The 21,264-nt window shown below is 45.0% G+C and overlaps 1 protein-coding gene across 2 annotated transcripts in view; it reads right to left on the bottom strand.

The window, feature by feature from the left end:
- The window catches only part of Hivep1 (human immunodeficiency virus type I enhancer binding protein 1), a 121,022-nt gene that overhangs the window by 17,127 nt on the left and 82,631 nt on the right, over positions 1–21,264 (bottom strand). For both annotated transcript variants that reach the window (XM_021215346.2, XM_029547338.1), the window contains exons 4-6: positions 5,082–11,041; positions 1,906–2,039; positions 982–1,157 (exon numbers count right to left, since the gene is read on the bottom strand). In XM_021215346.2, coding sequence (XP_021071005.1) covers positions 982–1,157; positions 1,906–2,039; positions 5,082–11,041 — 6,270 coding nt within the window. The remainder of the gene's footprint in view (positions 1–981; positions 1,158–1,905; positions 2,040–5,081; positions 11,042–21,264) is intronic.

Genomic DNA, 21,264 nt, shown 5'->3' with positions numbered 1-21,264 from the left:
TCATTTTTTAAATAGACACTGTCATTTAAGTGAGGTATCCCCCGGAATAGATTGCTTTGCTAAAGAAAGTCCTACTTCATAAAGGATAGTATACAAAGCCACCATCTTTAATGACTTGTTACATAAGGACCTGTGAACAAGAAGCAAATGCTTTATACTACTGTATCCATTATGCATAACAGGAAACCCATAAAAGGTAAAATTGTTTCATCATAAGGGCTTGGAGTTTAAATAAACATAAAGCAGAAGCATGCTAAATATAATTTTAATGACTAATTCTGAAAGCCCATTAACAACATTTAGTAGTAGAAATGTTTAAAAAATTTAAATTTAAAATTTAATATAATTTAATATAATTAGGTTAAACTTTATCATAAAAGGTGGCTATTTGTGGCTAAAATAAGATAGTAAAATGGGTGACTATAAAATTTATTTTGATTGTTATTTAAAAATCTGTCTCGAGCCGGGCCTGGTGGCGCAGGCCTTTAATCCCAGCACTCGGGAGGCAGAGGCAGGCCGATTTCTGAGTTCGAGGCCAGCCTGGTCTACCAAGTGAGTTCCAGGACAGCCAGAGCTATACAGAGAAACCCTGTCTCGAAAAACCAAAAAAAAAAAAATTCTGTCTCGAATCTTTTTGAGCTCTAATGAATTTACTTGTGATCACAAAAAATTTCTTTCTCTTCTTCAATTCCAAAGTACTTATTTTGAAAACACACTAGCTATTGTTATGGAACTATGATTTGGGGAGTAAAATATCAAAAGAAACAGTTAATCCCTTTAAAATGTTACTTTTATTTCTGTATTTTCTAAAACCTGTAATTAAAAGCATTTTCCTTAAAGGGTCTAGAAACATAAAGAACACATACTCTAATGCTGAAAGATGTAATTTAGCCTGTGGCAGCGGCTTATCCTCCGACTACATAGCACTGGCTCTCCCATGTAAAGGCATACAGGAGGACCACAGCAATGCACATCTCATACCTTTTGTCTTGAAGGAGAAGTTGCAGTAAGTGCAGTGGTAGGGGCGAACATCTGTGTGGGTTCGGATGTGCTTCTTTAACATACTAGGTTTCTTACAACGTATTCCACATTCTTCACAAATGTACTTTCCTCTTCCCCTGCCTCGGACATATACATAATCCTCATTTGACTTGTATCTAATTTAAAGAAGAAGAAGAAAAAGAAGAAAAAAGAACAGGGAAATTGGGCACTATGTCTTTGAGAAAATACTGATTAAAATTCAACCTAAAAAAATAAAGCACAACCTTTATACACAAATCTCCAATGGTTTTATGCACATTTAAGAAAGAGAAGATTCCTAGTTTCTGCAACATGCCTAAAGCTATGACAGCTAATTCTACTCAGAGTCATTCAATGGGAAGTTTAATTCTTAAATATTTCCACCATTTTAAGATACCAGTTGGAAAGGCTTTCCGTTGCTAAATTCAATCACATTGACTGTAAAGTCTGAGCTACTTCCAAGCCTTGCCCGACCTCGGCTCTTGTAGCTTGTTTTTCTCATAATCCTGAACACTGGCTCCTATAGCTTATTATTCTTGTACCAAAACAGAAGGATAGCAAAAGGCAGAAAGCACACCCCACTTAGAGAACTTTCCAGCCACTCCCCGTGCACATGCCTGTGGAAGCTGGCCTTACTCTCAAGCTAGTCTCAAAGGCCTGCAGGATCCACAGTTTTCCCTAGTCATCATTTCCTCCATCAAAATAGAATTATCTAACACAATGCTAATACATATTGTTGGAAAGATTCTCTTAGCATAAAAACAAAAACAAAAACAAAAACCCTTTAAATAAAAGCATCACTGGCAGGTCTGCATTCATGTGACAGCAAATGTACACTTAAAAGGTGAGGTTAACAGTACATTTAAGGATAAAGCATGTACTTGCCCTCCGTCAAATATTTTAATTCTTCTTGGTTCACTTTTGATTAAGGAATTTTCTTTATCTTGTTCACTGTTAATTTCAGAGTCATCTTTATTGCTGAATTCAACTACTGTGGCCTTTTGATTACCTAATGCTCTCTGAAAGGAAAAACAAAAAGAGAAACTAATTTCATTAAACTGGACACATAAACATTATGATGTTTCACTAGCAACTAACATAACAAAGTACAGACAAGTGCTTAGCACAATGAAATGGAGCCCACAGAAGTAGCAAGGTCAAGACCATCTGCTCTCTTTCCTCCAGTCTCCCACCTTATGCCTCAAGTGAGCTACCTTTCCTGGGAGTCCAGGGACTTAACAGAAATCCCTCTTTATCAGACTCAGCAGTCTTTATGTTTTCCTGGCCAACTGTGCTGTAGTTTATCTCTATTTCTTAAAGAGTTATTTCATTGAAGAAAAAACAATACAGTTTCAGGTCCCTCAAAGACACCGCCAAAGCCCCTTCAACTTGGGAGAGCCACCAAGGTGAAGCAGAAGCCCCAGCTTGTCCCTCCCCCATTACTCTGAAGCAGAACTTAGTTTCTCTCTCTGGAGTAGTTTTCAAAACTCAAATATTGGCTAGCATAAAAAGTTAGGTCAAGTCAAACTGAGAGTTTGGGCTGAAAATGATAAAATCTTTGGGAAAAGGTAACATATAGCAGAACAAGAAAGCATACATAGCAATCTTAGAGTGAATATTGCCTTATAGATGTGTTCAAGACTTTATAGGGCTGTCCACTTTGTCAAAGCCAAGTGTTAACAGCCAAGGCTACAGCTCCTCCTAGTGTCTCCACATGGGGCAAAGGAAGAGCTCCTTTCCTACAACCAGACTGAAGTGACTTCCCGAGACCAGAGAATGAGCACCATGGACAGAGTGGCTGTGTCCACTGGAAAAGGATGGGAGTCCAGTCATGGTAAGCAAAGGCTGCTGGCCAGTTCAACAGAAGGGAGGATGGTTGATTTCTGACCAGCCCACCTGCTCCCTCTCAGTCCCTAGGAGGCAAGCCGACCAGATTCCCCACATAGAACACACACTCCTGGCGCAGACTTCACTACCTAACAATGGCCTTCTTACCTCCTTTCCAAAAAAGTCAAATTCATGTTACCTTTTTTGGGGGCATGGGCAGCATTTAAGAGATGGAACCTAGAACCGACGGATGTTCAGCAAGCTCTTATTCCAAGAGCATGCCGCAGTCCTCACTCCCTGGATCTCTCGTTCACTTTGCTACCATCAGATCTGGCTTCTACTTGGGAGTTAAAGGTCTCAAATCAGCACTTGAGTGGTCCCCGTGTGCTCGCCCACTCCACCGCATCATATGTATATGGCAGATCCCCTGCATCTGTTTTCACAGTAGACTGTCTTCCTGCTCCTTTCCATTTTGAGTCATGGATTTATTCCCATATGGGTTATAGACAACAGTCTGCTAGGTATCCCATCCTCCTAAGCCACTTGTTCATGGACTCAAGTCTCCAGTGACAAAATGAGTAGAGTAGAGACTCTCACCTCATTTTTACATGACAGCATGAATCTTAACAACTCCTGAACCACGACCTTCTGAGTTGTGCTTGCTACTATTTTTTTTTTTCCCTGGGGCTCTCCTCCTTCCAGGAAGAATTTCTTTCTGTTTCCCAAGTAGACTCCTCCATCCTCTCTCCATTCTCCTCCCTCTGAGCAGTCTCAGTCATTCTTGCATGCTGACAGACCCCTGGACAGACTTCCACCTGCAGCCCTCTTCTGATTGCTGAAGCTGAGTACACAGCACCAGTACTCAGTACTGCCAGGGCTTCTTCCACAGCACCTGGTACTTGCACTCAGTACTTAAGGCTTTTTAACTTTCTCCTTGGGTTCTGGGGATGGAAGGGAAGACCCTACACATGCTCAACACTGAGTTACATTTGCAGCCTGGGAGACCCATGTTTATAGGAAAATTAGGGATATAAACCAACATCTCCTTATGGTCTCATGAGGAGGCATGGCCCATCCAACATTCTAATTTAGGGGTCCTGGGGTCTGGGAAGTTAGAAATAACAAAACTCCCATGTCGTTGGATGCCCTTTTCTTCCCTGACACAGGTTCTCCACCACCATATCACTGTGTTGCCAACTTCTAACTCCTTATAAAACCTCCTGTCCCTGCGAGAGTCCTTGTAGTCTTCTTAATTAAACCCAATTTTTCTTATTTTCACAAGTTTTAAAGATCTACTATTTTAAAGAAGATTCATTTATCTAAAATATCTGTTATTGCTGTTATCATCACTGACTCTGCTGGCTACCACCGTGGACTGCCTTCCTCTACCCAAAACTCCACAGAACAGCCATGTTAGAACCTGCAGACCCCCACTGTAATGCTAGCCCCACAGTATTTCATGTGGTTAGATTCATAAATGCCTCTGGATCATAACTATGTGCTTGTGAACCTGCAGATGTCAAAAAGCTAATCAATAATTCTGAATGAACAGAGCCTAAAATAATGCCCTTATTTATTTGTCTAAATGATTTCCCTAGTTTATAAAGCCAACAAATCTAAAGAGAATTCCACAAATTACAATGTCATGACCTTAAATTATCCCACAAATCTTGACCAAATCAGCTACTAAGGGAATGAGCTTTCATGCACCTTTTTGTCAGTAACCAGTGGCTCTCCGAGGGTCATTCAGAATATTACAATGGGCATGGCAAGAACAGACCAGTCTGCAGGAGGCACAGGACAAATGTTACTGATTCTTTGTACAGTACACAGCAGAATACCTCTGGAAATCTACATCTTGGCTTTCCTAAATTAGCCTTGAGAGACTGTAGCCATAATCTTCTCTCAACTAATAATCCTGAGTGAAGAGAAAAATCAGAGCGCTAGCCTCCCGAGCAGGGTCAGCTGAAGGGAACAGCAGGAACAAACCAACAATCAGTGCCCGGCACAAGTCAGTGCTTGCAAAATATTTACACAGAATCACTGCCAGAATTGTAGGTGACTCTTCCCAGTGAGACTGCTGGGGAGAGTGTCACCTCCCATCTAATAATCACATAGTACAACCTGTCACTCACAATTCAAATACTTATTGTAAGTAAGATACTTAAAGGTGTTGAGACTTGTTGAAACTAATTTGCACGAACACCATTGAAGATAAATTCTATCTCAAGTACCTTGCTTACGCTGCTTTTCCACTTGCTTGAATAGACCACTAAGTCTGATTTGGAATGGGTGGTTATTGCTTGGCAGTACAGTGACTTTCCAGTCTTCTGTTTAGAATTAAGAAGAGAAAGAGCAACTTTTGTAGGCAAACCAAGCGGATTTGGGTTACTGGAACTCACTGTCCACCCCGTATAGGCTGAAGTTTTCTGGTCATTCTGAGTCAATGGCAATGCCTTCTGTCTCAGCAGGTAACACCATGTAAAGCTAGTTGCAGTCTTGAGGCTGGGGAATGATGACTGTTGAGTGTCTGAGCTGCTCACCAATGAAAGACCAGGGACTGGATGCTGCCTCTGCCCATGGATAACCTTGTTCTCTTCATTTCTAACCCCTGGTGACCCCTTTTCCTGGTTGTTGTCTATGGACTTCAAAGGCAAAACACAGGCACTTTCCGATGGGGTGGGGAAACTTCCCACTGTAGGAGTCAGTGATGTGGACAACTTGGTGTTTTTAAACTCCTGCAATTCACTGACATGGTCTGTGACTGCAAACGTAGAGGGTCTGGATGACAGACTATCAGTTGGTAAAACCTGAGTCAAATTAGCATTCTTGCTGCTCCTTCCTGAGGCAGAGCAAGCGTCCTGTTCCAATGCCGCTCCTTCAAGGGGCTCTGTAGTACAGAGCTGCCTTACCAGTACTGGCTTCTTTTGTTTATGGCTCTCATTAGCTCTTGAACTTGGCAGCTCCAGCGGTCTTACATTTGTGCTACAAACAGCTCCGTTGTCATCTTTAGCCCGCTTCTGGTGCTTTTCCATGGCAATGTCTAAACTATTTGCTGGGGAAAGCATCCTTTTACTTGAGGCTGAGGATTCTTGTTGCGGGGAGAGTCTACCAACAGACACCTTCTGAACCATCGGCGAGGAATCTGAAACTGGAGCATTTTGGCCCATCTCTGGGAGAACAGTTTTGCATGCAAGATCCTTCTCTGGTGTTGGCAATGCATTTTGGAGATAGTTCTGTGATTTTGGCATGGAATTTTGTTCTTCGCTGACTGGCACTAGACTTGGATTAGTTTGGCAAATTGGCATGTTGGACAGATCCTGGGTCACTAAGATCTGTGGCAGAGATGTGACAGGAGCGAAACAGTCCACTGGCACATTCCTCTTTTGGGGCACAGGCAGCACAAAGGAGGGTAGCTGCTTCTGCAGCACCTCCTCACTCGGGAGCCCAAGCTCTAGCGGCAGCAGAGGGCAGGGTTTGGACACGGGATCGACTGCTTTGGCTGACAGAGCTTCTGAGGCTGGGCAAGGATCTGCTCCAGCTTGATCTGGAAGAACTTGATTAGGTGAAGAACACAAAGGACTCGCAGAGCAGCCCTGGCCTGAAGTGAAGGCCTGACACTGAAGCTGGTACTTGGGAGCAAAGCTACCCTCCCCTGTTGAAGACACACATGCAGTGGGTGCTGAATCTGATTTGCCGCCCTGTGCAGACACTGGCATAGGCAGTGGTATGTTTTGGTGACTAAGGGGTGTGTTGGTTTTGTTTAATAAATGGGCACCAAAAAGTTGTTGAGGAGGAAATGTGTCCGTAGAGCTGGAACTTGACATTTCTGCCTGAAGATCTTTAGCCAGGGTCTGGGGGTGCACAGTATGTGCAGGGCAGTCAGCAGAAGCCATATCGGGGAGCCTTGGAGCCTGAAATGGCACTGTGTTCACACTAGGAAGAACAATGGTTTGGAGAGGTGCTGCATTGCCAGGAGAGAGGTGACTATCTGAAGCTATGTTTAAAGATATCTGCCGAATCAGGGGACCTCGCCTCCGTTCTAGAAGGGGCACATGTCCAGTGCCCCCAACAGCAGATGGGGAGTAGGAGGGCTGTGATACAACAAGTGCTGGCGCCACATTGGAAGGAACAATGCTCCCACAGTCGAACGACTTACTTCTGAAATCAGAGACCTCCATCAGTGTGGGCACGCAACTGATCTGCTCTGATGCCGCCCGCCTCATTTCCCTGTGACTTCCGGGGACACTCAGTGTGTTTGAACCCAGTGGAATCAAAAGAAACTCTGCTTTGCTTGGAAAGTCAACTTTGGGGGCCAGCTCTACTTTAGAAATGTCTTCTAGGTCTAGGGAGGCAGAAAAGCTAGATGCATGGGACAAGCTGCTTTCTCGGCTGAGACTCCGGGACAGAGTGGACTCGAAGCTTGACTCGGTTGAGGAGTGCTCTATCTCAGCCAGCCGAAGCCTTTTCTTTTTGGGTGGCAGCTTTTCTGTCGGCAGCTTTGATAAGGTCTCACTACGCTGAGGCCAAGTGAACGTCTCTGACTTCTCTTCGTCATGACTCTGGGCTTCCAGATCCCGGTCTGGCTCTTCGGTGACCAGAATTTCTGGGACCTGGATGTTGTGCTGCCGGACAAGTCTCAAGGGCTGCCCTAACACATACCGCTCACTTGGAATCTTTCTAGCACTTTCCCGTGGCTCTCCTCTGAGGGCATGTGACAGTGCTGTCTGATGTGTGGCATCCTGAGGTGGGTGGCCTTCCTCTGGGGCCATCCCTATCACTTTCAGGGCCCCAGGCATCCCAGCTCTGCCTAACTCCTGTAAAGAAAAGGTGATGCCCCCTTCCAAGGGCTCCGGCTTGTCAAATGAACTGGGCCTACTCAGGGAGTTGGTGTGCTGGATGACAGAGATGCCACCCCCTTGTCTCTTCACCTCCATCTTGTCCTGAGCTGCAGAATTCAGCTGCTGTTCAACCACGGGGCATTGCTTCAGGGGCAAGGCCCGTTCAGGGACCCGGGCCACAAGCTGGACAGGAGAGCTCTGGAGCTGGACTCCTCTGTGTGCCTGGTCAGCTGCTGTGGCAGGGGCATGTTTGGATGGACTGGGAGCAGCCCCTGGGACTGGCTGCAGCTGAAGAGGGTCAGCACTTTCTGGAGACTGCCCACTCTCCCGTGGCTGCAGGTCCTCATCGTCGCCTACGCTTTTCATCTTTCTCCTTTTCCTTATCTGGGGAGTCTGCTCCCACACAGCTGTGGGAGCAGCAACTCGGTAGTGGAGAACCTGGGGTTGTGCCCCACCAGGTGCCGGGCTGTGCTCCGCCTCTCTCACAGCTGCCTTTGTTTTGGGCCCATGTAACTCTGAACAGTAAAATTTCTTATGATTCTCAAAATTCTCCAGTTTCCGATACCTGTTTCGACAGGTTTCACACTCAAACATGGTCCCTCGTCCTTGATGTGACTTCTTCTTCTCTAGGTGAGGGGTCTGCACTGCTTTGCTCTGTACTGGTCCAGGCTCACTGGAGGCAGGGCAACCTTGACAGCTCTCATCCACAGACTGCCCAGAGCCCGGAACGTGACTCTCACTGGCTGTGGAGTCTTCCACTGCAGCCTGTCTGACCAAGGGACGGTGATGGCCACTTGAGGGCATGGATGGGTTGGGTCCTGACACAAAGACATCATCATACAAAGTGCCAATTTTATCGTCAAATGACTGGCTTCCTCTAAGAGGGGGAGGGGGAGGAATTATATTTGCAGGGATTGCTGAATAGCCCGTGGTTGGCATGGAGTTACTTCTCGTGATAGGCAGGCAGTCCAGGGAAGGAACAGACAGGAGGAACACCTGCTTTGACTTCTCGGTCGGGGTGAATGGGGACTTTGGTATATCAGAGCTGGAGCTTGTTCTCCGTCCCATCGGTTTTAGGTCAAACTGGAAGGAATCTTTGAATATGTATGATTTGGGGGAGTCAATGCTTCCCCGCCTAGAAAGTGAGGTTCTCCGGGGCTTCACGCTATCCAGTTGCTTATCGTCGACCAAGGCTTCATTGTCTGAGATCAGCTTGGAAATCCTTTCCTCCAGAGTTTTGGTTGCCAAGGGTGGGCGCATCTGGCCTGCGACAACCGATGACTTCTCTCCGGTGGCCAAAGCAGAAGGTGCTGGAGCACTGATTCGAGTCCCTGGGGGTCCACTGTTCTTAGCTGGGTCTGGGTCCATGGTGGGAAAAGTTCTGGCAAACGGAGTTGGAGGACTCACGGCTTGATCGGCACTCTCGGACCGTGAAAAGTAGCCAGAGTCTGTGCTTCCTAAGCTCCGGGGACTCAGCAGCAGCTTGCCCTGCTGCTCCTGGGGGTCCTCTGTGGCCTGCTGTCTCTGGAGCTGCGCATGTGCTGTTCCACTGTGAGAATCTGGCTTCCCTTCTGACTGAATCACATCCCCTTTCTGATGGCACGTCTCATCCGTCTCTAGGGCTGACCCACCGGCTGAATGTGACAGTATGCTTGCAACATGAAGGTCCCTCTGGTTCTGTGTACTAGGAAGTTCAGGCTTGGGATTGGCCACCCGAAGACTGTCAGTTTTCAAGGGGGGCATGCTTACTGGGTGGACCACAACCTTCGGTAACTCTGTCAGGGTTTGTGACTCTGAAGGTCTGTCCTGTGAAGAGAAGCCACTGACCACATGATCGGAATTGCTTGGTATTGATTTGGGTAAAGCTTCGGGATTTGATACAGTCTTCATTGTTCGCACAGGTTGCAGGTCCCTGACACTTGGGTCGTTCTGTCTTCCATCTGAAGGCCCCTCTTCATCGCTCTCCCCACTGTCTTCAATGTCGGAATGGACACTAAGTGCTTTGGGGCACTCTTGGGACAAGAACAAACCACCAGCCTCTGGTTGTAAGACAAGACCCAGTTTGATGGTGTGCGCGTGCGATTTCTTGTGCTTATACAGATTACTTTTAGTCTTAAATGAAAACCCACAAGTCACACAGGGGTAGGGCCGCTCTCCCGTGTGGGAGCGGATATGCTTTAAAAGCACGCTGGGTTTTGCACATGCTCTATTGCAATACTCACAGATATATTTGCCTTGTTTTTTGGGCTTCTGATCTCGCAGAAGGAGACTGCACATTTGTTCTACACTTTGACTGACAACAGAAGCAACATGGGTTGAGCTGTAAATTGGCCCTGGGGGCGACTGTGTGGAACTGGCAGGGCTTACTGACAAAGGTGACACAGAATCCATTTGCTGGTGTGGAGGAGTGACCTGAGTTCTAGTGGAGGGAGAAGTGAGACCTACAGTGGATGTCATTGCTGTATTATAGATCGGCTCAAGTTTAGTGCTCTCAAGGGTGTGCAGGTTTGTCAGTGATCCTGTTAAGCCCAGATGCCCCGGAAGCTGCTGATTCTGTTGGCTAAGTTTGGGAACAAGGTGATCATGTGAGCTGTACAGGTGAGAAACACACTGAGCTGCCACTTGTTCACTTTTCTGAGTGGTGGCCACATGTACTGGGTACGAGGTACATGGAGGACACGGCGACTCGGCAACCAGTTCTGGGGACGTAGCATTTGGGGCATCCAGGGAGCTATTCTTTAATTTAGAAGGGGATCTTACAGTTTTATTTGGTCTCAGTTTTTCTGTCTTAATTGCACAAGATGAGCCCTTTTGTGACAAGGTGCTCAATTCTGGCTCCATTGCTTTCAGTAAGACATCGAACGCGGTACTTGTATAGGAGGGGGGCGTGGTGCTACAGCAAGGAGAGCTACATTCACTATTGTCAGTCCTGGTTTTACTAGATGAGGAGCTAGAGTCCCGCTGCCCATCAAGGCCACTGAGCCTGGCTGGGTCTGATCCCTCTGACCTCCATCTCCGCAGTTCTGACCGGTGGTGAGGAGTTGAGGCTTTCTTTGGGGAGACCGAGTCTCCAGATTCTGAGGATTCAGCAGTCATCCCTGGCGTTTCTCCATTTTGCTTGGTAAATTGCCTCCCCTGTTTAGCAGGGACACAGTTGTGTTTCTTATGAGACTCTGATGCACTCGGGAGGACACGGAATGGTGACTCTTCTGTATTTTGCTTGTGTTTTGTCTGAAGAGGGTTCCTCAGGGGGGATTTTGGTATTTTTTTCAGGTGATTCTCAGCAACAATCTTTTTTCGTTTCACACCTTTAAGAGACTCTGAAGTTCCTTTAATGCCAGCCTCTAAGACTTCTGTTAAGACAAAAAAGAAAATCAGTTGGTAAAATTGTACATGTGTTATGATTGTTTAAAAACATCAAATATCAAAAGGGTGAGAAGCCTCCTTTAACAAAGCTGTTTTCTGACACCGTGGACATTTTAAGAAGATTCGCAATCAAGTCCATAGAAACACTAATATGGAGATCACACTGAGCTTTTCTGGAACACTCTGTTCCTGTCTGGAGGAACCCAGGTCATGGAACGACATCTTTCACAAGTGGATAATCCTCCCCTCATTGCTAATCCAACCACAGACTCTACTGACACCACACTCTGAGAGAGGCTGCCCAAGCAAAGAAGAAAACTCCACCTTCCTATAGGGTAACTGACTACTGCACACACAACCCTTTACTGATGGCACCCTAGCCTCTGGACAAAGGATGCTGATATTTGTATGAGGAAAAAGGCTCCCATGTAGTAATAAATATCGGATTGAATATACTTCTCCTGCTCATGATATACTGGACAGTGGGATCAGGAAGTGTTGTGACCACAGAGATTACATCGATGAACAAGAAGTTACAAAAATAAAGAAACACTCATTTGTGGTTTCTCATCCAAAACATGAAGTCCTAAGATTGTGATAGCTCTTGGTTTAATAAAAATCACCAATGTAATAGAACAAAAATATCCACTACAAATGCTTCTTTGCACTAATAGTGAATAGGAAGTCAAGTAGACATAGGAAGCTACACAGGCAAGGAGAAACCACTACAATGAAGAAACCACTGACCTCATGTTTAGCTTCTTTGGAAGTAAATCAGTTTAAATGTCAAGAACTATCCACAATTTCTCTAAACCATTATGCATTTAAGCAATGACTGCTTGCCATTATTCCATCTGTTTTTGATTTGTTGGATACTTGGACAGAAATCATTCCTCCATATATTCCTTATTTTAGAAAAGCCGAATATTTTAATTCATTGCTTTCACATGGCTGTTACGATGTACATATTTGAAATTCATACTGGATCAAAACATTACACTGTAACAACTACTTTGCTTTGATGATGATGAAATTTTACATAAGATGTTCTATTCCTGTTGTGACATGCATGTACGAGCTCTTATAGATACCCTCAGTAAAAAGAAGATGCCGACTCACTCCACTGGACACCTTTCCTCTCCAAGTGCAGGATAGGAAGGCAGGGGCATGGCTCAAGCCTGCAGTGAAGCATCTCAGAAGTACGGGCTCTTTCCTACAGAGCCGTGCTGAGCAAGCTTTGTATCCTCCAGTCACTCTTTTATGAGGTGACATCTTTCTCACTGGCTTCTCAAGACACACATAACTAGTTCCTGTGTCATGACTTGCTCATGCTCTCTTTGAGCTATCAGGCAAGGGTATCATACTGAGAATCAATCAGTGGCACCCTAAGCTGGCAGATTCCCCACCCACTTTCCAAAAGCCAGGAGGTGAGCCATCATGAAGAGCAAGCCATTAGGCGATAAGGGCAACGCTAAAGGCAAGGACGGGAAGCCACCTGGGGCACAGCCTGTGGACTTCATCCCGACTGGGGACACATGGTAATCTTACTATTTCACAGAACTTCCAGAAGAAGCTGCTTTTAAATTGTTTACATATATTTTTAAAGCAGTTCTTGCTGTGTAGCCCAGGCGGTTCTGAACTTGGGATCTTACTGCCTCTGCCTCCTGAGTGCTGGGATTACTGATAGACCATGATAGACTCTTTTCGTATTGTTGTTTGAATTAAATGGTGCCCACCATTACAAAGAATCAACCCGTAACTGAAATACTCAAAATTATGTTGTTTTAAATTAAAGTAATAAAACTTTTAGATTTTATAGGAAAGGAAAGCTGGCTATAAAGTGCAGGAGGTCTCTAATCTTAGCATCCAGGAGGAACTACATGCTTGAGGCCGTCTTGGACCACACACTGAGATTGCCTTAAGAGAATGAGAAAAGAAAGAGAATTTGTAAATATTTCTGTTTACTTATGATATTTCTAAAGACACATCTATAGCTAAGGATTAGAAAATTACTTTGAGCAACGTGTGCCAATGTTGATAGGACCTGACCTTCTGTCACTGGCCACTGCATTTCATACATGTCGGTTACATTTGTAAATGTCTATTATCAATTCTTCATGTGTAACTTTTAGTACAGGGTATAGTGTATGTGTGCACCTGTGTTGTATGCCTATGTGTGGGTGGCACCTGTGTCATGTGCCTATGACTGTGTGCACATTTGTATAATATACTGATGCATTGAGTACGCCTATGTATATGTGGAGATGCACCTGTGTTGTACACCTATGTATATGGACATGTACAGTACCCCTGTGTGTTATGTGTCTATGTGTGTGGGTATGCCCATAGGTACAGTACCCCTGTGTGTTATGTGTCTGTGTGTGTGGGTATGCCCATAGGTACAGTACCCCTGTGTGTTACGTGTCTGTGTGTGGGATGCCCATAGGTATAGTACCTCTGTGTGTTATGTGTCTGTGTGTGGGTACGCCCATAGGTACAGTACCCCTGTGTGTTACATGTCTGTGTGTGGGTTGCCCATAGGTACAGTACCCCTGTGTGTTACGTGTCTGTGTGTGGGTTGCCCATAGGTACAGCACCCCTGTGTGTTATGTGTCTGTGTGTGGGTTGCCCATAGGTACAGTACCCCTGTGTGTTATGTGTCTGTGTGTGGGTACGCCCATAGGTACAGTACCCCTGTGTGTTATGTGTCTGTGTGTGGGTTGCCCATAGGTACAGTACCCCTGTGTGTTATGTGTCTGTGTGTGGGATGCCCATAGGTACAGTACCCCTGTGTGTTACGTGTCTGTGTGTGTGGGATGCCCATGCCCATAGGTACAATGTGGAGACCAGAGTTTGAGGTCATTTGTCTTCCTCTATTCCTTTTCAGTATAATTTTTAAGGCAAGGTTTTTCATTGAACATAGAATCTCCAGGCCTCTCCTTTCGCTGCCCTCCAGAACTGGTACATGCCTGCAGAATATCCATGCCTGGCTATTCTGTGGACGCTGGGGACTGAAATCAGGTTCGCATGCTCACAGAGCAAGCACTGTATCCACCGAGCCATCTTTCCAACCACTCTTTTCTTAATTTATTGTATTTATTTTATGTATGTATATATGTATGTATATATGCATGCATGCATATATATCCATTTGTGTCTGACAGTCTATATATCATGAAGCATGTGGAGTTCAGAGGACAACTTATGGAACTGATTCCCTCTACTATGTGTGTACCAGAGATAAATCTCCTCCCACTGCCACCCCCCCCATTTCATCTCATTTCATTCTCTTAAGTTCGAGCTCTTGTTAATAATATTTATGACATCATTAACTTCGGTGTTCACGGTCACACTCGGTTTCTGCCATATTGATTTCTATCTTTCATGTTCTCCCTGTCTTTCTCTGGCTGAGAATATGGAGGGGCAGTCCAGTCACTCAAGGACACATGCCAGGCCTTTTAGAAGCTGCATTCACTCCTTCTTGACTCTGCTGGATTTCTTTGGTAGGTGCTCGGGAGGGGAGCAGGTGATGGTGCTGTGCAGAGGGGAACTCAGAGCTTCTTCTGGGGCGGTGTCAGACTGAAAAGCTGTCTGCAGTTCTAGTAGTGATGGCATTACTCTTAACAGAGGCAGAGCACAAGGCTTAAGAATGGTGTTCCAGAAGTTCTACAGAGGTTTCCTGACTTTATATGGGAGCACTGAGCTAGTTTGAGAGGGGAGGGAGCCCCTTTACTTGGCAATCCACAGAACCTCACTTCAACATGCATGTATGGGACTGTGAACCACAGCTGGAAATTCAGGACAAGTTATTCTCAGCAGGAAAATGGTTAGGCTAATTATGGCAGTGCCAGTTAACATAACATTACAGAATCATTTAAAATAATTACTACGATTGCATGGCAATCTGAAAATTGTGATACATGAAATATACAGGCACATTCTTTTCTGTCCCTAGAGAGAGGTCTAGGCTAAGAGGCAGATATCTGGGAATACACAGTGAGGGCTGTTTTTGTAAAGGTAAACAAGTGACCAGCCAAAGAAAACATGCTGTGGAGAGGAAAAGAGGCCTGACAGCAGAGGCCTGGGTAATTGCTAGATTTAGGGCGAAGCTAGGAGTGGGAAGAAACACAGTAGGACCTGGAAAGATGCAATGACACCCATGACAGTGAAGAACCTGGGCACTCCTGTGGCCCAGGGTGTTAAACACACACGATGGCATTAAGGAGAACCACCAGGCTTGTGGCCATGGGAATGGGGAGGATGGCCTCATGTCTGAAAGCATGGTCAGTGGGATCCAGGGGTCAAATCCACCTCAGCCACGGGGAAGTGTGGGGAGGAGGGGTGAGCTCAGGGCCCAGCTAAGCTGGACCTCTCCCTGGGAACCTGGACATGAACGGCAAAGCCCAGATATTACTGACAGGGCAGAAGGGAGATTTCTCAGGGTGAGAGGCTGAGTGTATGTGCAGACAGGAAGCTCTCCTCAGTACAGAGGAGGAGACTGAAGCCAAGCCACAGAGAACTGGGAAATCAAATGCACAACAAAGAGGATGTATAATCAGGAAGCTAGGGAGGACAACAACAACGGACTATTGGGGATGAAGACTTGGCGGGGAAGAGGTGGCACATCTCCGACTCAGTCCTGGGCAAGGAGCAGAAGGAAGCACTTTAAAGTCAAGGGAGTTTCATGAACGGGGTGTGCAGAAAGGGTGCTTAAAACACACATGGGGAACAGCATGCAAACCAGCTGCACACGGCCTAGCAGAGCGAGCAAGCGAGGGGAAGGCACAGCGGGAAAGGTCTTCTGCCAGCAGCCGATCCTCAGCCCTGAATACAAAGCAGGGGAGGTGGATCTGCACAGCAGACACAGGAAGCTGTGACACGTCACTGCCAAGCTCTTCCCTCCCTCCAGGATGGTGATCAAGAGATATTAGCCAGGAATATATGATCAAGTAATGGTAACATGGTGGCGGCTGCTTAAATCTCACCCATCTTTCCAACCTCTTATCTACTCCATTCTACACCACTTAGAGAAGACTAACCTACCAGCCTAAAATGTTGTGTTGAGAAGTGATTCAGTGGTCACCCACAAAGCTAAAGCACATAACAGCGGTGTGGCCCTGTTAGGAAGGTGCTGAGCATGCAAGCATGGAGTCTGGATCCCCAGAAGGAGGAGAGGAGGCAAGAGGGACACAGGAGAGGGGAGGGGACAGTGTGACAGTGCATGTCTGTGATCTTAGCATCAGGGAAGTGGAGACTGGAGGCCGTCTGGGCTAGTAGGCTAGCCTTGCAGAATCATGAGCTCCATGCTTGATGTGTGAAAAAAACCTGTCTCAGAAAGCAAGAAGAACACCAGTGTCAGTGCCTGTCCCCAGTATATACACGCAATGCATACACATGAATATATACATGCATCTACAACACTCCCATACATACGAAGGCAAAACAAAGACTTAATCTGAAAAAGTGAATATAAATGTCCTTGTCAGGAGACCTGTACTGCAATGTTGAGCCGGTTAACCTGAATCTAAGCTTATGTGTGAGCTCTGGAAGTGTAACAGGGAAGGAATCCTAAGATGGGTGGCGTTGCTGCTCCGCTTTGAAGTCCACCACCTTAAAGATGCGCTCATGAAGCTGTGTTTTGCACGGAGCCACGCGGAAAGCAAAACAATGGCCAACAAAATGTGACCTCCCCGATACTTGGAACGTGTGTGCAGGTTTCCTTCAGTGCTGGAGAGGCTGTGCTGGCCTGCTGAGGTCATGGACTTTGGAATGAGGAAATTACCCTGAATTACAGTAAGATCCTTTCAAACTTCACAGCAGAGTCTCTGGCTAACCAGAAGTCAGGTAAGAGACTGGGCTAGAAGATGCAACCTGGCCCTACTGGCTACAAAGCTACAGAGGAGCCAGGGTGTGCCTGAGAGCGAGAGCCCAGGGTAGACTAGACGAGGAGTGTCCTCAGACTTAGGGGACAAGAGTCCTGACCCCAGGCAATTGTACTCAGAGGTGGAACTTTGGAGAGTTAGCTGGATTGATCGTGAGGATTCAGACTTCTTCAGGGGATTGACCAACTAATGGGTTCATAATCAGACTGCAATACTGTGGAACAGGTCTTCACAAAGAGAAGCCCCTGGCCTGTCTGTTCCTCTGTGGCAGGTTGTCAGGAGGTGAAAAGTCTCTCCAAGATTCTCTGCTTTGCCTCCTGCTCAAAGGCATGGAGCTGGGTCACCAAGAAACTGAGCCTGGAAAAACCCTTCCTTCCTTTAAAGGACAGTCTCAGGTATTTTGTTACAGCAAGCAAAGCTGACTCAGACAGCAGGTGCTTAGCATATGCAAACTGCTGGGTTCAACCTGCTATACTCTAAAATAAAGAAGAAATAAGGATGAGAGAGTGACTGGAGAAAAGAAACGCTGATCTGATGGTTGCACTGCCCTTGAGAGTCTAGCCACAATACCCAATGCTGCCAATGCTAAGTGAGCAAGGACACATTATCCTCACTGCCTCTAGAAAGAAACAACCTCTGACACCAAGATGGAGCCCACGCTCCCATTCACAGACTGCCAGGGCAGTGAGCATGGGCAGGCGTATAGCTCAATGTCAGAGTGAATGCTCAAGATTCAGGGCACTGGGTTCAATGCCCTGCATCACACACATTAATATAATTAATAATAATAACCTTAGTAAATGAAAATAAGAGTGAAATGACTGGAGCAATAAAAGAAGACTGTATCCGCTAAGGTCAAACTAGACTCATAAAAAGTTAAATGAGTACACCATGTCTTCTAGCCACAACAAAATTCAACTAGAAATAAGTAATGGGAGATATATGGAAAATCCCCAGCTGTGTGGAAATTAAGCAATACAATTCAGACTAGCTAAAGAGGACAAAGAAGTCACCAGGGAAACAAGAAACATCAAAACAGAACTTGAAAACTGGGAAACTGTGAGGAATTCATGCCAATGTACACCACAATCCCACACTACACATAATGCCATGCTTGGCCACAATGTCATTCACCAGGACACAGAAGCAAAGCCCAGAGACTTCTCAGTGCAAGACCAGGACAAGAGGACCTCTGCCAGAACCATGGCTGTTCTTAACCATTTCTTGAGAGCAACTAGCTTATGCAATGAGCCAGACATGGATGGTAAGGATTGGCAGTATGTGGGGACAGACATCTAAAAAGACCCAATGAAATGACCGAAAGTCATGAGTGCTACTCCTTACCATATTTACAAACAGTAATCTTTTTATTTATACCAAGGCTGGTACAAATATACAGGAAAATTTATTTACAATAGAAACCTAAAAGTAAATTTTATACCAAGTAATAGAAACATGCAGACAATACAACAGACTTGAGGAATGATGGACCCAGAGCTTGAAAAGTGGGGTAGGTGGTGAGGGCTGCAGTATGTGCAAGCTCAGACAAAGCAGTCTCAAAAGAGCCAGGAGGGGGCTGGCACATCACAGTTCCAGCAAGATTTAATACTGGGAAGGTGCCAGCTCAATTCTTTTAAATTTTCTGTATTTTACAAAATTTTAAGGAAAAAATCCTCAGTTTTAAAATATGACAAACCATAGTGTTTATTCAGGAAAATAAACTCTACTAGATGCCAAAGTTCTGCAAAGAACCGTAAGAACAAAGTCAGTGCTGTGACACAGTGACTAAAACAGGACCCCCCTCCCAGCTTCCGCCCCTGCCCCGCCCCAGATCAGATCACTGGTGAGATGGAAACTTATAAAGGTTTAATATGTTATAAAGCCAGAGTTCAAAACCTTAGAAAAAAGATGGTACCATTTTCAATATGAGATTCTGATCTCATATACAAGATGATAAAATAAATGTAGGTTATAAACAAACAGTGTATAAAATAAGCTCAAAGGTTCAATATAAAAATAAAACCAGAGAGACAGCTAGAAAACCACAGGTAAATTCTTAGCTTATCTTATGCTGGAAATATATTAAGTTCCTATTTAAAAAAAAAGGAAAGAAAAAAAGGGAAAGTGATTTAAATACATTAAAATTAAGTCTCTAGGCATATAAATATATGTAAACATACACAAAGTAAAAAAATAAATAAATAAATTGAAAAATATACCTGCAGCAGATGAAAGGTTGATACATTAATGTATACACAATTTTTATGTGATCTTACTGGTAACAGAATTAACTAACCCAGACTCTGAGAACACACACTATCAGCCTGAAGGTAAAGAAGCACTAGAAAGACAAGCTACCAAATCAAGATCCCTGAGGGATTAGAGACCCTCAGATTAACACACCAGTGTCCTTGCCTCCAGGACAGGCAGGCCTATTCAGAAGGGGAGCTTAGGCTATGGAGTCCCTGCTATCTATAAACAAAGCAGAAAGAACCAGCAGGCTAGGGTGTTTGCCACAGGGTGTGCACAGCAAGCAAAGTCCCGAGTGCTCTCCTAGGTAGGAGCCTCTGTCAGGGACCATGGATGCACTAGATGGAAACCAAGCTCTGTGTGCCCTGCAGTTGACTTTTCATGGCTCCCAAAGTCATAAACCTAAAACTATTAAGATCATATTAGATTGCTTTTTGCCCAGAAGCCTGGAAGAAAATTAAAATCTCTGAAGGAAGATTGCAACTAAGCCTTCAAAATACTTCTGTAGTTTTCAAATAAAATATCCAGTACCAGTTCAAAGATAACCGGTTACCTAAGAAGAGAATTGGGCATGAGAGAGCCACTGCCCTAAATGTAGTGACATGAGCCAGTGTACCAGACCCCGTCAAGACTTGGCTTATGTTGCTGGGGAGTACTGAAGGTCTAGAGGAGACCTACAAGGGCTAACATTGACACTTTAGATGGAAAAGGCAAATAGAACCCAGCAGGCTTAGACCTACTCAACTCATTTAAGAACTGGGAAAGAGACCATGGTGAAGAACATGTCAGAAGACAAAGGATGTCAGGATGCTAAGGCGGTTATGAAACAAGGGAGAAACCACCCAAAACTCTCTGGGGATCTCTGACAGTACAGGGATGAACAATGGGCATCCTTTGAGGGACAAGACAGAGAAACTCTGGGAAACCAAACACATAAACTTGCAGACTTGAAAGCACTGGATGAAACACAAGAAAGATTCAGAATTTCAACCCCTGTGCTCATCAGTGGAAAACTGCAAAAGTCAAAGATAAACTTCTTAGTGAGAAAAGCATATTGATAATTTTGAAAACCTAGATTGCTTTCAAAGGATCAACAGTTCTGATGTATGATATTACAAAGTGCCCTAGAGGAAATGAACTCACGCTAGATTCCCACTTCCCAACCCAGAGAGAATTCTCCAGGTGAAGTGCAGTAGATACCACCTGAAAGATGATATTTTATAGAATTTGTCACAACAGACACATATCAACAGAGAAGCTCAACACAGCAAATTCTAATAGGTAAATTCAACACAGTAGACATGGACAGAAAAATTCAACACAATAGTCACTAGTAGAGAAATTTAATAGAGAAATTTAGCAAACAGGCACATATCAACAGAGAAACCCTATGCAACAGTTACCAATGGAGAAATTTAACACAACAGACAATACAGTAATGGAGAAATTCAATATACTAGGCACACACTAACAGAGAAATTCAACATTCTTCCTTAAGAGAAAGCAAAGTTCCAGAGAGAAAACTCACATGAAGCAAAACCAACAGGAAAACAAAACAAAACTCATGGTGGACCTGCCAAAATGCCACAACAATGCTACAAAGTGAATGTAAAAGTCCTCCAAAGGCTCACGGGTGAAGGCTCTGTCCCCAGCTTGGCACTGGGTGGTGGTATAGACTCTGAGGACCTAAGTCAGGTCTTTGGGGACTGCAGGCCCTCAGCTTCTGAGCTGTCATTGAGAAAGCAGCCTCCTCTGTTCCACACCACCATGGGGTGCCTCACAAAGGCTCGGAACCATTTGAGCCAACTTCCTTCTCTTTGTGTTTATTAGCTATGGCATTCTCTCTTATGGACAACTTATACAACCTGCATAGAACTTAATCAAGTACAAAAATCATGCACAGTACAAGAGCAGGTCAGTCAAAAGTGAATGAGTGAGTGGATGTGCCCAGAGACAAGGAGAGAGGCAGGCTCAGAAGCTGTGCCTATGTTAGCATCTCACTCTCCTGTTACTCATCGCATCCCTAAATGCTGTACCCTACACTACAATGCTGTAGTGTACATGCTGTTACTCATCGC

The sequence above is a fragment of the Mus pahari genome, chromosome 16 (genome assembly GCF_900095145.1).
Source record: "Mus pahari chromosome 16, PAHARI_EIJ_v1.1, whole genome shotgun sequence".
NCBI classification, from domain to species: Eukaryota; Metazoa; Chordata; class Mammalia; order Rodentia; family Muridae; genus Mus; species Mus pahari.
This window is presented reverse-complemented; position numbering and strand designations above follow the sequence as displayed.